The sequence below is a fragment of the Ciconia boyciana genome, chromosome 19, assembly GCF_034638445.1.
Source record: "Ciconia boyciana chromosome 19, ASM3463844v1, whole genome shotgun sequence".
NCBI lineage: Eukaryota > Metazoa > Chordata > Aves > Ciconiiformes > Ciconiidae > Ciconia > Ciconia boyciana.
The window spans coordinates 4,563,824-4,579,595 of record NC_132952.1 but is presented as its reverse complement, the minus strand read 5'-3'; the positions used below and the strand labels follow the sequence as shown (position 1 = coordinate 4,579,595).

Sequence of the window (15,772 nt, the reverse complement as noted above, 5' to 3'; positions counted from 1 at the left end):
AGACAGAAAAGATACTTGAGCAATGAAGGGGAAAAAACCCCTAGATATCTGCAGAATAGCCATTTTTTCAGTGAAAGGCACACAAAGCCACATATCATACACTAGATACGCACAAGAGAGTTCAGCATTAGAACATCTTCATACCCTTTTCCCTCAAGCATCTCTGCTCCTTTTGCTGCCCAGCTCTCATTCTGCCTGACAGCTCCTTAATCACAGCATCTCTGTCACATGCACAAAATATTATTTAACCTCCAGCACAGAGGAAAAGGCATTTATAACCTACTGGGTTTTCCCCTTTAATCTCTCTCTTTCCCCCCTTACTGCTCCCCCTCTCTTTTTAGTAGCTCTAAGCAAGAATGGTGCTAACAACCTTCATAAAGATTTATTCAGGTCCAGACAGGAACCGACTCTCTGCACTCTGTCAAGGTAGGAGACTAAAGAAACAACACACATGACCTCTTCTTTCCACCCGGGTGGCAGAACACACGATCCATCAGATCACAAAAGCAGCACGGCCTCTCCTGCAACGATGTCAGTAGGTGTCATTTTAGAATTACAGAACCAATTTAACTGTGGCTGAAGCTCAACTAAGTCACTACCCAATCCTGCAGATTGAACGTTGCTTATGATCCCTCAGTGATATCTATCTCATAGTACCTGTGTTTCAGCGGTATTTTTGTGGTTTTGCTCTCCAGCAACCTGACACAGTTGAATTTAATGTTCCTCCTGTCTGAGCTGAATTCAAGGTGTTGACTTTAAGCTCTAAGCACTACCAGGTCTAGGATCTTACTATGTCAAAGACCTCATTCTCTGCAATCCATCTCACCAGTACTTAAGCCACAGTGCTTTTTGGACAAATTCTCTATTTAAACCTCTAAGGTCAGAGGAAAGGACGTTCTCTATAGAAGGATATGAGCTGTGAATCTTCACATACGTAGCAGTGTTACCATGCTAGTCTGCTATTTACTAGAGCAGGTATGTATCTGAGCTCTGCTGGTTTTGGTGTCTGCAAAACCCTTCGAAAGCCCTTCCTGTTTGTTACTGGTATGTAGTTAATCAGTTAATCTAAACGCTTCTCGGTTAGCCAAGTCTTGCCTCCTCCTTTTGACAATGGCACAGAAAGCGAAAAGATTTCATTTAATTCCCTGCACTGCTCCAATCCCCTGACATCTAGACTTTGCTACATTTAGAGATAAGAGGGGGGGGAATCAAGTAAAAACGATCATGTAGCTACACTAGCCAGGATAAGTCCAACTGTCCCATTTCATTTCAGAAGACTGTGACCTCAGGTCAAGGCCAGACTAAAACAAAAGGCTCTACTGTACACCCATATGGCACAAGCAGCTAAGCATGCTGCAGAACCAGCATGCAGCACAGTTCCTTTTAGAGGGAGACTGAAGTCTGGTGCTGCTGGCGAGGCAAGTCAAAAGCTTAAGATTCTGTCTAGTTTAATTACCATCTTTCTCCAGGCTCAAAGCAGCTTATGAGAATACAACAGTGAGGCAGAATCCTCCTCTTATGCTTCCACCTACAGAAATTCATCCATTCCTGACCTGCCCCTACCTTCCTCCTCACACACACCAGAGATTTAGCAGAATCTAGCCATTAAAAAATAAACCATAAAATACGAGTACAGACTATGTTGTGAACTGTTCTACTTGCAGGAGAAACTCCATGCCTAGCTGTGACCAGGCATCAGGCACACATGTCAGGCATTAACTGCAGACATCGATCAGGGACACATAGTTAATGTCTGTCTGCTCCGGGCACTTGAAATACCTGACAAAAGACTGAAGGAAAACGCTGGGCTACCACTGTCCATTCCAATCACGTTCAATGCAATTTACACTGTGCCCTCTGATTAGGAGGTCACTAGGAAAGCTGAAAATGGTTTACAGTGCATAGTCAGCAGCAACACAAGCTTCTATGTCATTCCACGATCAAGTAACTTCATGCATTCTCCTACTTCATGGGACAAATGTATGTACGTAATAAATAACATCCACAGCCGCTCTCTTCTGAAGCGGCATCCTTCCTTTGAAATCATGGAAACTTTCCATCCCTTCACACAGTTGAAAAAACCCAAACCAAAACCATCGGTGACAAAGCAGCGAGACCATCATGGTCTAAGCCTACGCTATAAAGACAACCACTAGTGCCAGTGCCATACTCCCTTGCTACTGTAGTTGAACACAGGGCTCCTCTTTGCAAACTAGACATGATTAAGCTACGTTGCAGTTCCAGTCACAAGTTGCTCTGCAGTCTTGGACCACAATTATACATTTAGCTTCTCTGAAGGGACAAAGGGCAGGAAACAAAAACAACTTTTGAGCTCTTGTGGCAGCTTAAACCCCCCGAGGCAGAACAGCTAGAGAGCAAGGTTTTGGAGCCACATTCTTATTCTGGTGTATCTCTACATCAAGCCTTTATGTGATCTTATATTATCCATGCTCATCTCACAAAATTCCCCTAATCTGGGGAAAGATATTTTCAGAACAATCACCCTTGTTTCTTCCATCAGTCAGAATATTGCAAGCATCAGGTGAGGACCGAGTTACGGCCATACCTGAGAAGAGTAGTAAAATTACTTTCACCTCACCGCAAAATGGGAATGTTTTATGTGACAACACGTGGACTCCAATGTAAACAGCAAACTCTGCATCCTTGAATAACTTAGCTATGATTTGTGTCTTCTGAAATTTGAAATTTGCTATACAAAAGTGATGCGCAGTGCAAGTAAAACACAGGGAACTAACTCTTCACTTGGGGCTAAAACCCTAACAGTTAAGCCAAGAACACTATTAGATACCTATTCAAACATACACCTAGCTAAATGGGTCCCTAATATTGTAAGGGTCTCAGCTCAGAATGCAGGTGTAACCTTAGGATTCAGCTCAACCAAGTAACAAGATTAATCAGAAGCATTTCACAACCTTGGGGGGGGTGGGGGGAAGTTATTAACCACCTGGGTTACAGAGTGGGTAAAGGGCCTTTTCCTCTGGGGGGGTCCAAAGAGCTCAGGTGCAGTGTAGCCATGGCATGCACAACATGCATGACATGGGGAGAGCGTGCTTGCTACGCACTGGGTAAGTGTCTCCAGCTGCTCCCGGCAAGGGCAGAGACAGGATCATCTTCTGACCCTGCAGGGATTGCTGTATTCGTAACTGTATCAGGGAAGGGCGGCAAGAATCATCTAAGGTGAAAAACTAAGGAGAAGTAGAGGTGCATCAGTCCGCATCTGGGTTGGAGTTAGTACTGTAATTGCTAAACAAAGGCTGAAAGTTTATTTTCTGAGTTTCACAGGTCACAGACTAGCAAGGAGAGTTAACCTGGAAAATGTCAAGGCAGCAAAACGCTCTGCGTGTATAACTATTTCATGCTGATACATGAGGCAGCTTGTAAGCAGGCCAGGTTCAAAAAGCTTAAAAAAAATTTTCTCTTTTCCAAAATAAACAACCCCCAAAATTTAAGTGCTTCAGGCTACAAAGGAAACTAGCCAGGTTGTTTATAACATACTGCAGGAATTCTGCTTCAGGCAAATCAGCTGCAAAGAAAATTAACGCAGAGCTCAGTAGGCGATTTCTTTTCTGTCTTTGTATGGGAACCTACTACAGTCTGACAGGGAATAGACCCAAGCTTCTCTCTTACCTTGGTAAGTAATAACAACGCTCCTCCCTGTTATACAGCACTTTCATATCTGAAAACTGTGAAAAGCCCAGTAATGAGGAGGCTTAAGGGAAACTGCAGTGCAAAGTGTTTGTATAGACTTGCTGTATTTACCCAGCAAGCCTAGGGCAGATCTGGAAGAACCACCGCAGCAATCCAGTCACCCATTTACTGCGGCTCGGAAGAAGTCACAGATGCACAGGATACAAAATTTGCGGGACACAAGCACTATAGCAAGCTGATCATCTACACCTGCGGCTGCAAGAAAGAAGTCTGTGCAGCAAACACCCATCAGCACTATGCCTGGCTCATGATTACCAAAATTTGACACCTTTTAACACCTTTAAAATCTAGTTTTGTGCGAGGCCATTCATATTGCCTAAGTTTATTGAAATAATTCATCCAGGCCTACCTGACAGGATCCTTAACACCACTCTGTGGCAGAAGGTGAAATAAAACAAATTAAAACATTTCACCTAGAAGAAATTAAAAAATAATAAATTTTATTTCCTGTTGATGCTGTGACCAGGGAAGGATTTGCCCTGCACACAGCACACACCTCTGCAGCGCTGAGCAACAAATAGGTCCAGTTCCATTCGAGCGTCGACAGGTTGATGCTGAGCCTAGATGTATACCATGTTGCCGTCAGTTGATTTAAAAATCAACTGCATTCAGCAAATATCCCACCGAGGCAGCAACTGTGCAACACTTTAGTGCTCCTGTTACTCTTACACCTAAACCAACTACTCTGCAGTTTTAACAAAGCTTCTCAAAAGCTCTTTATTAACAACTAAACTTTGGAACGCTTTGTTACTGATGAATAACAGCGAGGAAGAGATGCTTACTCACTAAGGGCTCTTTCTTTTGTAGAGACTGAACGCAACTGAAGATTTCTTAAACCTCCAGAAATTGTTCTTACTGCACTGTTGGTTTCTGCTGGTCCCAGAGCCCCGCAGCCTTTTTTGCTGTCAGCTCTGCCACACAGTCCTTTAGGAGGCGAGAAACCAAAAAGAAAGCTGAAGGACTGATCTTAAAGTAATCCAAATCACACATTCCCCTCATTGCCCAGGCACTCGGTATGTCTTTCATAAAATAATTTCCAACACTCGTTATAAATATTTGATTCAAAGCTTTCAACTTTTGGCCCTTTTTTTTTTCCCCCTCTTGCATTATAAAACACTGATAACTTTAGACATGGCACTGCTCTATTCTTGTAACAGATTCTCAATAGCTGTAGAAATTTATCCCACATATGACCCTGAAGTCTTATTTAGGATGATCTCTTCTATAGGTGACAGAGGTCTTTGAATTTCATGGGCCATTTAATCTTTAGCCTTCACCAGAACTATTTAGGCTGCTGGTGAATTAGAAATATAGACCTTATGGAACTGAAACAGATTTAATGGTAAAGCATTAGAAACTTTCACACAGGCCACTGAACAGCCAAGAGAAGGAGACAACTTACAGTAACTACTTACCTTAGATACGAATAGGAATAAAAAAATCTGGAAAGCTCATTTTATTTTATTAGTTGTCCAGCTTCTTTCAGGCAATAGCTCCTTCCAAAGTGTTGCTGTGCCACCAGCTCACATGTTCTGTTACTCCAGGGTTTATTTTAGGACCTGGGAGAATCAATCTAAAGGCCTATGTGAATGGTGGAGTCTCATTTTCATTTACAATGGGCAATGCTCGCAGACACAATGACCTCCCAACAATTACAGCAATTGCTACCCATCTGGAGAGCGATGAGAGGAGTATGTGATTCAGCTCTAAATCTTTTCCTCAAGCTCTGGGAAACACAGTGTGTTAGGAGAGGCAGATGATAAGCTTGGTAAGAGAAGTACAACAGCACATTTTGAATATCTAAAGGAACATGGCTCCCAAAAAGACCACCCAAAGGATGTCTGCATTTTTGGAAGACGCCTCTAAAGCTTTTACGCTCCCTTACCGATCCCTTAAGCACTATTTGGTTGGTAGTTGAACTATACAGCCTTTTCTCTTTACAAATGTATTTCAATTTAGATCTATACTCACCTCTGACCTCTAAAACATTGGATTTCTTATTTTTATTAGTAATGGTTTGCTTTAGAAGGCAAAAGCACAAAGGTGAAGCTAGAGAAATTTGCACGTACAATAAACAAGTCAACCATGCTGATGTGCTCTGTGCAGGTTTCTCTACCTCCCGATTAATCCAGGCTCCACAGTGGTAAAAGGGATTTAGTTTTCATAGCAAGATGATAAATACTTAGAAACATAACATAATTCAAGGGGAATACTGGAAAGCCCTCTTTTCCACTACTTTCTCCCTGATTTATATATGAATTCTTTATTACAAATCTTCCGGCTCTGGTTTAAAGTTAAGAAATCACCAGTGGGGAGGGGGACAGCACACAGGTAACAAAGCAAACACAAATATTCTCAAGAGACTACATCTCCTCCAGTTTCTGAATCCCAAATCATGTTGTTGTACACCACATTGCCTTTTCTCAATATATCCTTCTCAACATATTACTCAAGACTCCAAGTTTGGAGTCTACATGGAAGTCTTCCACAAAGGCGAAGCAAGTATTTTCCATTTGCCGGTTTAACAGTATAATAAATCAATAAGAAACAAGAGTAGCTATTAAAAACTGTATTTCCCCCCCCAACAGTTACATTTTTAGTGAAAAGATTAAACCACATAAACACTTCACTTTTCTCCTTGAAAAGATTTAACAGCTCAGAAATGCCATAGATACACATGGAGGATGCATGTTAGCTTGACAATGACAGGCCACCACAATCCAGCCCATTCATTCCAGCCAGCAGCCAGAAACACACGTATCCCCTTAAATTAACCCTTTAAGGGCTGCCCCCCCTTGCACCAAAGTGAAAATTAAAGTGCCTCTTAGGCAAGCAGGTCAAAATTTAAAGAATCTTTTGGGCTCATTCCTGGTTTATTTTAATAAAGAAATTTCTTATCTGGCCCCAACAAACAGGGGTAAAAGATTTACTTTCACATTGAACTTTACAAAGCTGCAACTGAATCAAAAGGATCTTTTTCATACAAAGATGTACAGTTGTTCCTATTACACAGTATTTATTTGCTCAAGATAATTTCCCTCCTTGTGCTCACAAGTCCGTTCTTCCTTTCGCATACATTCCATGGTTTCTCTCAAGCTTTTTCCCCATTTTGAGACCATAACAGGATCCTGTCATCGTAATTTCTTGCCATGAAAATGGTCATGTTGTCACAGTCAGATTCTGGCATTGTTACTTCAAATAATTAACCACCATATGAAAGGAACCAGGAACAGGTGAACAGAGTTCCGCTTTAATAGATTTTGAAACATCTTAAAGTCAGTGCAACCCACAGGAAAATCTAGAAGTATTGTAAAAATGACCTGCACATATGAGAGGAAATGAAGTGCTAGGTTTTAGGCAGCAGTGCTAGAAGTCTTATGTGCAGATTCCTGAACAGTCAGTGCACTTCGGGAATTTCACTGCAGGTTTTTCAGTTTGTAAATGCGCGCGTGTGTGTTAAGGCCCTGCAACTACTAAGAGAGTAAACCTGAGAGTGTCACCTGTACACTCACTATTGGACAGCTTAATGCAGTGCTACTGCCTCTTGGAACAGTGCCTAAAGAAAAGGGTATTACCTTCGGATCCAGATAATTTCCATGTCACTGAACAGTTGCAAGGAGCCAAACCACATGCAATTTTTCAAGTGACTAGAAACTTAGTTTATTAAAGCCCAGTGCAAGTTGGATTTAAGTTAATGATCATTAATTTTTCCTTATGTGAGAGCTAGTCTTGTGCAGCAATTAAAGGGTTAAAGTGGAACTATATGTAGTATTTTAAACAAGTTCACATACTCTCTATACAAATTTGGCAAATTCATGTCACAGCCATAGATCTCATTCTTGCAATTCCTGCAAAATATCTACAGCTCCTCTGTCAGAAGCAAAGAGAGAAACCACCTGAACAGCCAGGTCTACCAGGAGTTCATAGTACAGCCCACACAGTAGCACAGAACGGCTGGTGATCTCCGTGTTCCAGCTTCAACAGGTAGACTTATTGAACTAAATATGCTTTCGACACATGCTCCCAAAAGAGCTTGAGGCCACAGAGCAGATGAGTATGGAAAAACTGATTGCATCGGAAACACTGCAGCCAACAGGAAATCAAAAACATGATTTCAAAGCCAATCAAAGAAAACAAAACAAACCCCAAAAAGCAAGCGTTTATATGAGTGTAGATGTAATAAATATTGCAAAGCACATTTGTCTTTTTCCCCCCAAGTCAGTAAGTATAAAGAAATAACCAATGCACCAAACCATCAGCTTTCTGCAATGAAAATGTAGAAGTCAGCAAAATACCTGCAAGCCAACGGAAGAGAAAGCATTTGCATCGTCAAGCAATCACAAGTTGCTTCCAGTTCTACGCAGCCAAACCAAACCCTCTTCAAATTCACAAGTTTGACCTAAATAAGCACCACAGCGTGAAAAGCTTCTAAAGAAGTAGGATGTCAACAGACTTTCTTTAAAATATAAAATAAAATGTGAGAGAAAAGGTTTTCATTGGTCAAGTTTGGAAAATTGTCTTCCTTTAGCCAATCACAGCCTGTCCCTTTGAGCCAATCAAAAATACACCGTTAGGTTTGTCCTTAATTAACACAGCCCAGCTGAGTAGCAAAAACTTACAGGAATAGACGGCTGTGAGATGCGTTCTGAGGGTTGGGCAAAGGGAAACAAAATTACAAAGGAGAAGGAATACCAAGGAACAATTAGGGTGTGCAAAGGAACTTATTAATGCTCAGCCATCCTCCTCTATCTTCAGGAATCTCGCTGTCCTCTCCAGTTCTGTGTTGTTCAGGTATCCTGTAGTTACTGCCGTCTGTCTTCTGTCTCTGATCTGGAAAATGCCATCACAACATCCTCAGCACCTGTAATAACAACGGATACAGGAAAATGTGCACCATAATTACTTCCTTTAAAGAACAGCGGATAGATGCAGTACCCAAACTGCCATTCTACACATCCATAAAATCAATAGGAAAGGAAAAAGAGGACAGAACGAAGAGAAAGCTGTGTTTTCTTATTTTTCTGGGACTGGAACCTGAAGTGGTCTAAACATTTCAACAGTAGATTTAAAATGTTCCCTTGCAAGCCTGAGGAAATCAGTTTGTTTTTAAAGAAAACCAACAATTCCTTGCTTTTGCATATTTATAAGCAGCAAGCCTTAAAAAAAATTCATAGGATTGCCACCACAGGCATGTAGAGATAATCTGCCCTCCCTCTCCCCCAAACTCTGGCACTGCGTAAGAGACTTACTGAGCTTCTCTGAAGTATGAGGATCTCAACTGTTCAATAAAACTTGTACTGCCCTATGCATCACACTGCCCTTTTTAAGTGACATTTAGCTATTCTTTAGTTTCTCTTTACATCTAGATATTCATTACTCTCTGCTTTTAAGAATAAAAATTGTTTTAATAGGTCAGCTGAAAGGTTTTTGTTCCCCACCCTGAAAATCGCTTAAACACCCTTTTATCAACAACTAGCATGTCTTGAAAATGTTCCATTCTCTAATGGAAGTGCAGTATTTTCTTTCAAACTGAAGGCTTCCATTTGCCCAGGGAACAGATACAGATTTGCTAAGTAATGCTTTTATCACTAGCCTGAAGAAATCTTTTCCAGAAGAATTCAGTGTGTGGACTTTCTCAGTTACTGGATTCCCCCCCCAGTTGAGGTAGTTACCATCAAAACTCACCTCCCCTAAGCACAGAAAGATGTTATTACCTTCCTACAAACATCTCCAAGTCTTTGCAAACTTGTGTGGTCTTTCAAGTGGGCATTTATAGTAGAAAGACCTGAATGGCTTGAGAACCATGTCTGATAAAAGCTTGTAAAGAACAATCCATGCTAAGCTCTCATTCTTCAAAAAGATACCTTGAGATCTTCAGAAAAAAAACCTGCTCTCTGGACTTCCTAACTATAGAGCGTGGCCTAACAGGCGCTTAAAGAGAAATGTCTTCAGGACAATATGGAAATAAAGATACATCATACAGTAGTGTCAAAGCAGTGGTTTAAATCAATATCTCTAGTCTAGACAAGAACCAGAAAACAACCCTGAAGGGCTGAGTGCAATATTTTTAACTTCTGGTAAAAATCTGATCCCCAAGAAAGTCAGATAAAAGTAAATGCTTTCTTTCATCTGTAGATCCTCTAACAGCATTTATCTAACTGATTAGAAAATATGATGAATCCTCCAGTCACTGTCTAAATAATTTCTAAAAATTATTTCCTCCCTTCACATGATCCTAAGTGTTTAAGTGCAACAGATGACTCACAATGACCATTTTGGCCTTCATTAATTAATTCGGTCTGCCTGGGATAATTTTGCTTAACAAGTTTTTCTTCAAAGCTTCTATTAAAGGATTAGACAACAAAGTAGGAAATGCCAAAAGCAACACTGACTGCCTGTCCCGTTCAGGTAACCGATCAGCTCTACAGAATTCTCTTACTGGGGTTTGGAAAGTTCAAATTCAACTTGGATGGAGCATCGGCATGTAAAAATTCTCCAGCCTTTTACTTGAAGCATATCAAGAAGCAGATTTCAGCTCTGTGCCCCAAGCAACTTCTGCCTATACGCCTGCATACAAGGTAAAAGAAAGAGGACTCATAAAAATTCCTCATCTGATATAGTTAAATGAATTGCATTTCTCAGTCATCTAATTTGCTCTTTAGTTGCAATACAGAAGGAAAAGTGGTCAAAAAACAGGGGAGAAGAGAAGGTTGTAAATTCCCCTTGCTAATATCCTTAAAAATGAAATCAATGCTTATGAAACGCAACTACACTTATTTTTATACACTTCACAATTTCTTTGTTATATGTACTCAAAGGAGGAAATATTAAGGACCAAGCAGTAGTTTGTTTTTCATACGTAGGACCCCTATCTCATAGAACTACATCAAAAACTGCTCTGATGCACCCTCTTGCCAACACTCAGAAGCCCTGCAGTCATCTCCCTTTTCATCTCCTCCACAAACTGTTTTTTCCTTGATCAAAACATAAATGATACATAGCGCTAGGATCCAGCTCTGAATTAACATGTTGCCATGTTGATTTTTTTTTTTTTAAGTGCATAAGAACTACTAGCCTCTACAAAAAGAAGGATTTTTATTTGCAAGGATTCTGAAAAACACTTCTATGCTAAAAAGAGGAGGGAGTAATGACACTCAGAAGCATTAAGAAAGCAAGTGGACATAAAGCACAACCTCTGCCACTGCATTTTACATGCATCCGCTTTAAGTCGCGGAGGCTTTGCTGTGCACGTCCAGAGCAGCTGGAGTAGCCTAGCAACTGCGAAGTCACAGATGACATCACATTAGCACAAGAGAGGAGCTGGATTACTTAACAGATGTTGATTGTTTTCCTGGGGTCCCCCCTTTCTACAGTCTAAATATATATATATATAAAAAAAATTCTTACAAGCATCCTGACAAGTTTCACGCAAAAAAGGAAATTTCCTTCCAGCTAGTCATGCAACCCCATGAACGCACAGGTCAATATTTCTGCCTGTCCCGAACAATTCCAGCTTTCAGCACGGTCCCTGTGCACAGCCTCCCGTGTCGAGCACACGGCCGTTTAGAACACATGATGAGCAGAAATAGCTTTGGGCACAAAGGGTGCTGGGAATTCTGCAGTTCGTTTTGGCTTTCGCAGTCAAAACAGCTATCGCTGAAGAGCGGGTTCACACTCCGCTAGCTCCTGTTCTAATTTTCTAGGCCCACCTGGCAGAGCTTCAACACCAGCGTCACTGTCAATATGACAGTGACACCGTCATATTGCCGTTTGCCCGGACTTTGAATAGGAAAAGAGAAGGGAGTACAAGAAATACAGCTTGTCAATACAACAGGAAAACAGAAAAAGCCACATTTTAAAACAGTGTTCTATTTGGAAGAAAAAGCAAGAGTACAATAAAGAATACAGTGTAAAAGCGTGGAAAATGCTTGAATACCTCTAGTATTACTGAATTCTTATTATGTGCGTCCTAAAGGAAGAAGTAGAACAGTGGATGGAGAATGGGTCTAGAATTCAAGGTTTCGGTCTTTCACAGCCAAAGCTAACTGCACGGTCAGTGCGCAGTACCCTCGTTTTACCACCAACGTAATTACGATAGCTATAGTCTTAAAGTTACCTGAATTCGTGAACAAAGTGCATGTGGTTTTTTTTTTTATCATAACATCATCAAGAAGCATGCTCCCTCTCTGATGTTCTTTAGCACTTTATAATACATAGTTTCCCATATGGTACTTTTTAAATTAAGATGGGCAATCAGTACAAGAACCAAGGTGGGTAAACAAGTCGTTAAGGAAAGATTATGAATTGTGGTTGAAAGGATAATCATTGGGCTGAAAAGGAGGTTACGACTGCACCTTCTCAACGGTTGGCCTTTGCATCAGTTTTACTTAATACTTTCATAAATGATCCTGGAACAGAAAAGTAGTCATACACAAATGGAAATCTGATGGCAATACAAAGTTAGAAAGTTCTGCCAAAACACCAGAGAACAGCAAAACAATATACAGGAATGAACAGGGTAGCAGTGAAGACCAGAGGTGACAAATGGGGTTTAGCTATTCATTTTAGAAAGGAAGAAAAAAAAAAAGATAATGATTAGAAGTGATATATTTCTGTGTCTCACGGTACAGTTTTAAACAAGATTTGTAAAGAATGGATTTTATACACAATTCTGAACAGTTTTATTTCCTGCTCCCTCCTCAGTTCCTTTTGTTATTTGGTAGAACTGCCGATGTTTTCATTTGCAGGAATTATATGCAACCCAGCATTTGCAAGAGCCTCAGGCAATTGCCTTTAAAAAGACAATTTGATCTATCAAATAAAAGATAATAATAGCTTCCAGGTAGACAAGTAAGTGGGTGGGTAACCTAAGGGCACAATACCCAACAGAACAACATCTTGCAGGAGACTCAAGCCTATGCTGATTTCTTTTATTCCCACATTAAAGATTCAATTTTATCCTTAGTGAGGTGATACATTATTACAAAGAGGAAGACATCCTTTGTCCAAACAACAGCAGCCACGTAGAAAGCTCTTGCAGGCTATCAAATCTGATGCTAGCATGAACGGGACCATCTACTTCAGACCAAACCCAATGGTTCCCAACGTCAGCCCAGTCACTTTCAATGCATGTATCGCTGCCCGCTGAGTTTTGCACCCCATGGCCTTATTTTATATCCACTAACAGAAGAGACAGTTCGTTATTTATTCAGGACTCCTCCATTCTTCACGAGTGTTGTCCCTGTTAGACTGTAGTCACTGTTAGACTACACGAGCACCCTGACTCTTGACTGGGATATAGAAGGCAATAGTATTTCCCAGATCCAGAACCAGTTTGTTCAGGGGACTGGCAAAAAGGGAAGACACCTTCATGTCCATAAGCCAAGTAGTTAGTTATAACAATGCCACAACCTCTCGAAGGGCACTGAGTCTGACTTGGTTTTAGCTGAGCATTTCAATGATCTGAAAACAGAATGGAAAACTTCTCTGCTGAACTCGAGTAAGGGTAAGAGCACAAGTATGTAAATGAAAGAGATACTCTGATCAGTGCTTTCAACCTTCCAGAAGCCACTTACAGAGCATTATTATTTCTGAAGACGTCCTGTAGCAAAAAAACCTGGGTGACACTTGTCCAGAAAAAGGTCATCCACATCCACAGTTCTCAGCACAAAAGCAGGTTTTGTTCAAGTCCAGACCTACAACCCAAACTATCCAGAGCTAAATGAAACCAATCTAACAAGTCTGCTCATTAAGCAATTCTACAGCCGCCTGTGCTCATGTACAAACACAAACATTTCCAGAGAATAGAGCAGGGGTTTCTATGGGGTGAAAGGAAAGCAGGGATTAAAGTACTAGTGAATAGAGCTTCTGCTGCAGTCCCACTTGGCTCCCACAACGGATGTTTTCTTTCTAATTAAGTAAAAAAAAAATAAATGTAAAAAACAGAGCACAGGTTATAAAGTTAAGCTGCACATTGCCAAAAGCCTGCAACTAAGACAATAGGACGGTGAACCATGTTTACTTTTAGCATATCCTTCACTGAGCTTTGCACTTCCAGTAATTAATGTATAGAACAATGAAAAAGGCACGCTTATACCTGACCTTCTACATTCTATACATACGACTTCTCTCTCCACAGCTGTCCCTTTCTGGGCGCACATTTCTACACTGAAATGGAGACTTACATATACCAAACAAAATATTCCCTATCTTCTTTCACGAGCAAAGCATTAATTGCCACAAACTTTCAGACATGCAAATACTTCTCCTACTTCTTCTGCCTTACACTTTCTCATCGTCATCCTTCCTACAAATTAACGATAGTTAGCTGGTAGGCCTATATCCTATCTTACAGAATCACAGAATCATATAGGTTGGAAAAGACCTTTAAGATCATCGAGTCCAACCGTAAACCTAACACTATCAAGCCCACCACTACACCATTACACCAGCCCACCTAAGCACCTCATCCAAACGGCTTTTAAATCCCTCCAGGGATGGTGACTCCACCACTTCCCTGGGCAGCCTGGTCCAATGCTGGACAACCCTTCCGGTGAAGTAGAATGTCCTGATATCCAGTCTAAACCTCCCCTGGCGCAACTTGAGGCCATTTCCTCTTGTCCTGTCACTTGTGACCTGGGAGAAGAGACCGACCCCACCTCTCTACAACCTCCCTTCAGCTTAGAAAGCAATAGTGACAGTCTTACCCCACTAACTTTCCAAAAAATCCTGCTGCAATCATGTTCTAACTGCAGTTGTTTGGATTGCTGAATTTAGTAGTTCTTTTACAGCACTGGGGCTTCAGTCTTAGCAAGCCAAGATGATCTGAAGGTCAAATGACTTCACCGCACAGCAGTAAAGACTGTAGATGGCCACTGAGCTCAGCGCGTGCAACTGCTAATCAGTTCACCTAAGTTTCAGAAAATTTCACCAAGATGACTGAAGCTAATGCTTTCCACAGCAAGTACTCAGCTACAGTGACATGAAGCCAGTGGGGTACAAGCTGGATTAAAACCACGCTACCTTAACACAAAGGAAGATGCCACCTGACCCATCTAACAGCTGCTATTTCCAAGGGTTCTTTGAATGATGAATAGATACACACACCTGATTTGTTTGTAGTCACCTGCAAAATGAATTAAAAGCCTTTAGAGATCAGGTTAAGCCTGTCATGAATTTCTGAAGGCTGTCAAATAAAAAAAAAATATTTACTTCCCTCAAGATCTTTGTATACACACATTTCTTCAATCACCTTCCAGCAACTATCTTCTAAACATTAACTTTTCTCCGAAATTCCCAGTATTAGTATCCTAGTCTGGCATTCTAAAAATACAACACGCACTGCCGAGAGGAGGAGCACATTAAAACAAGCACTGTGTTCCAAAGAGTAAAACTACACTGAGAAGAGCTCTATCTCTGTTTCTCCACCACTATCTGATATTTCACGAGCATGGCTCCCCCCTCCTAACTCCACAAGCAGCCTGGGTTCATTTTTAATGCCCTGCCATCCCGAGAATGCACCTAACCTCGCCAAGGCATGTGTTTGCATCTCAGCTTTGCCCTCCCCAAGGGACCAGCTTTCTTCAAGAACCAGCATGACGCTCCTGTTGCTATAGGAACAGCAGAGCTGTAATCGCCAAGGTCTCAGTATAATTCACATATCATGCTTACGAGCTGCGCAGCTTCCATTTACAGATTTGCCAGAGCCGCGGCTTAAGAAAGCCAAGTGCCAGCCTACCATTGAGAGATGTAAGCAACTGGGAAACAGGAAATACGTTTTTTATGCAGGAGATGCTTCTGTGCATATAACTTCCTGAGAGGCATTTTGCTTGTATTAAAAATACGTGAGAAAGCCTTAATTTCATCATTTCAAGCTCAAGAAACCTAATGAGTCTGAGCTGCGTTAGTTCTTGCTGCAATGCAGGGAAGACGACTAGTATGTTAATATTTCAGAACAGCTCGTGATTACATCCACTCCCTAGCATATACACTGGTTGGACAGAGACGCCTTTGGGTTCCTCAGTTATTCCTGGAGCCACAAAAA

At 41.1% G+C, this 15,772-nt stretch overlaps 1 protein-coding gene across 7 annotated transcripts in view; it reads right to left on the bottom strand.

Annotated features, from left to right (window-relative positions):
- Positions 1-6,273: 6,273 nt before the first annotated feature.
- CTNNBIP1 (catenin beta interacting protein 1) overlaps positions 6,274-15,772 on the bottom strand; it is a 34,926-nt gene continuing 25,427 nt past the window's right edge. For 6 of the 7 annotated variants that reach the window (XM_072884060.1, XM_072884062.1, XM_072884059.1 and 3 more), the window contains one exon: positions 6,274-8,559. In XM_072884060.1, coding sequence (XP_072740161.1) covers positions 8,432-8,559 — 128 coding nt within the window. In that variant the 3' untranslated portion in view covers positions 6,274-8,431. Of the gene's footprint in view, positions 8,591-15,772 lie in introns of all 7 variants that reach the window. The other variant, XM_072884064.1, reaches the window with a different exon arrangement.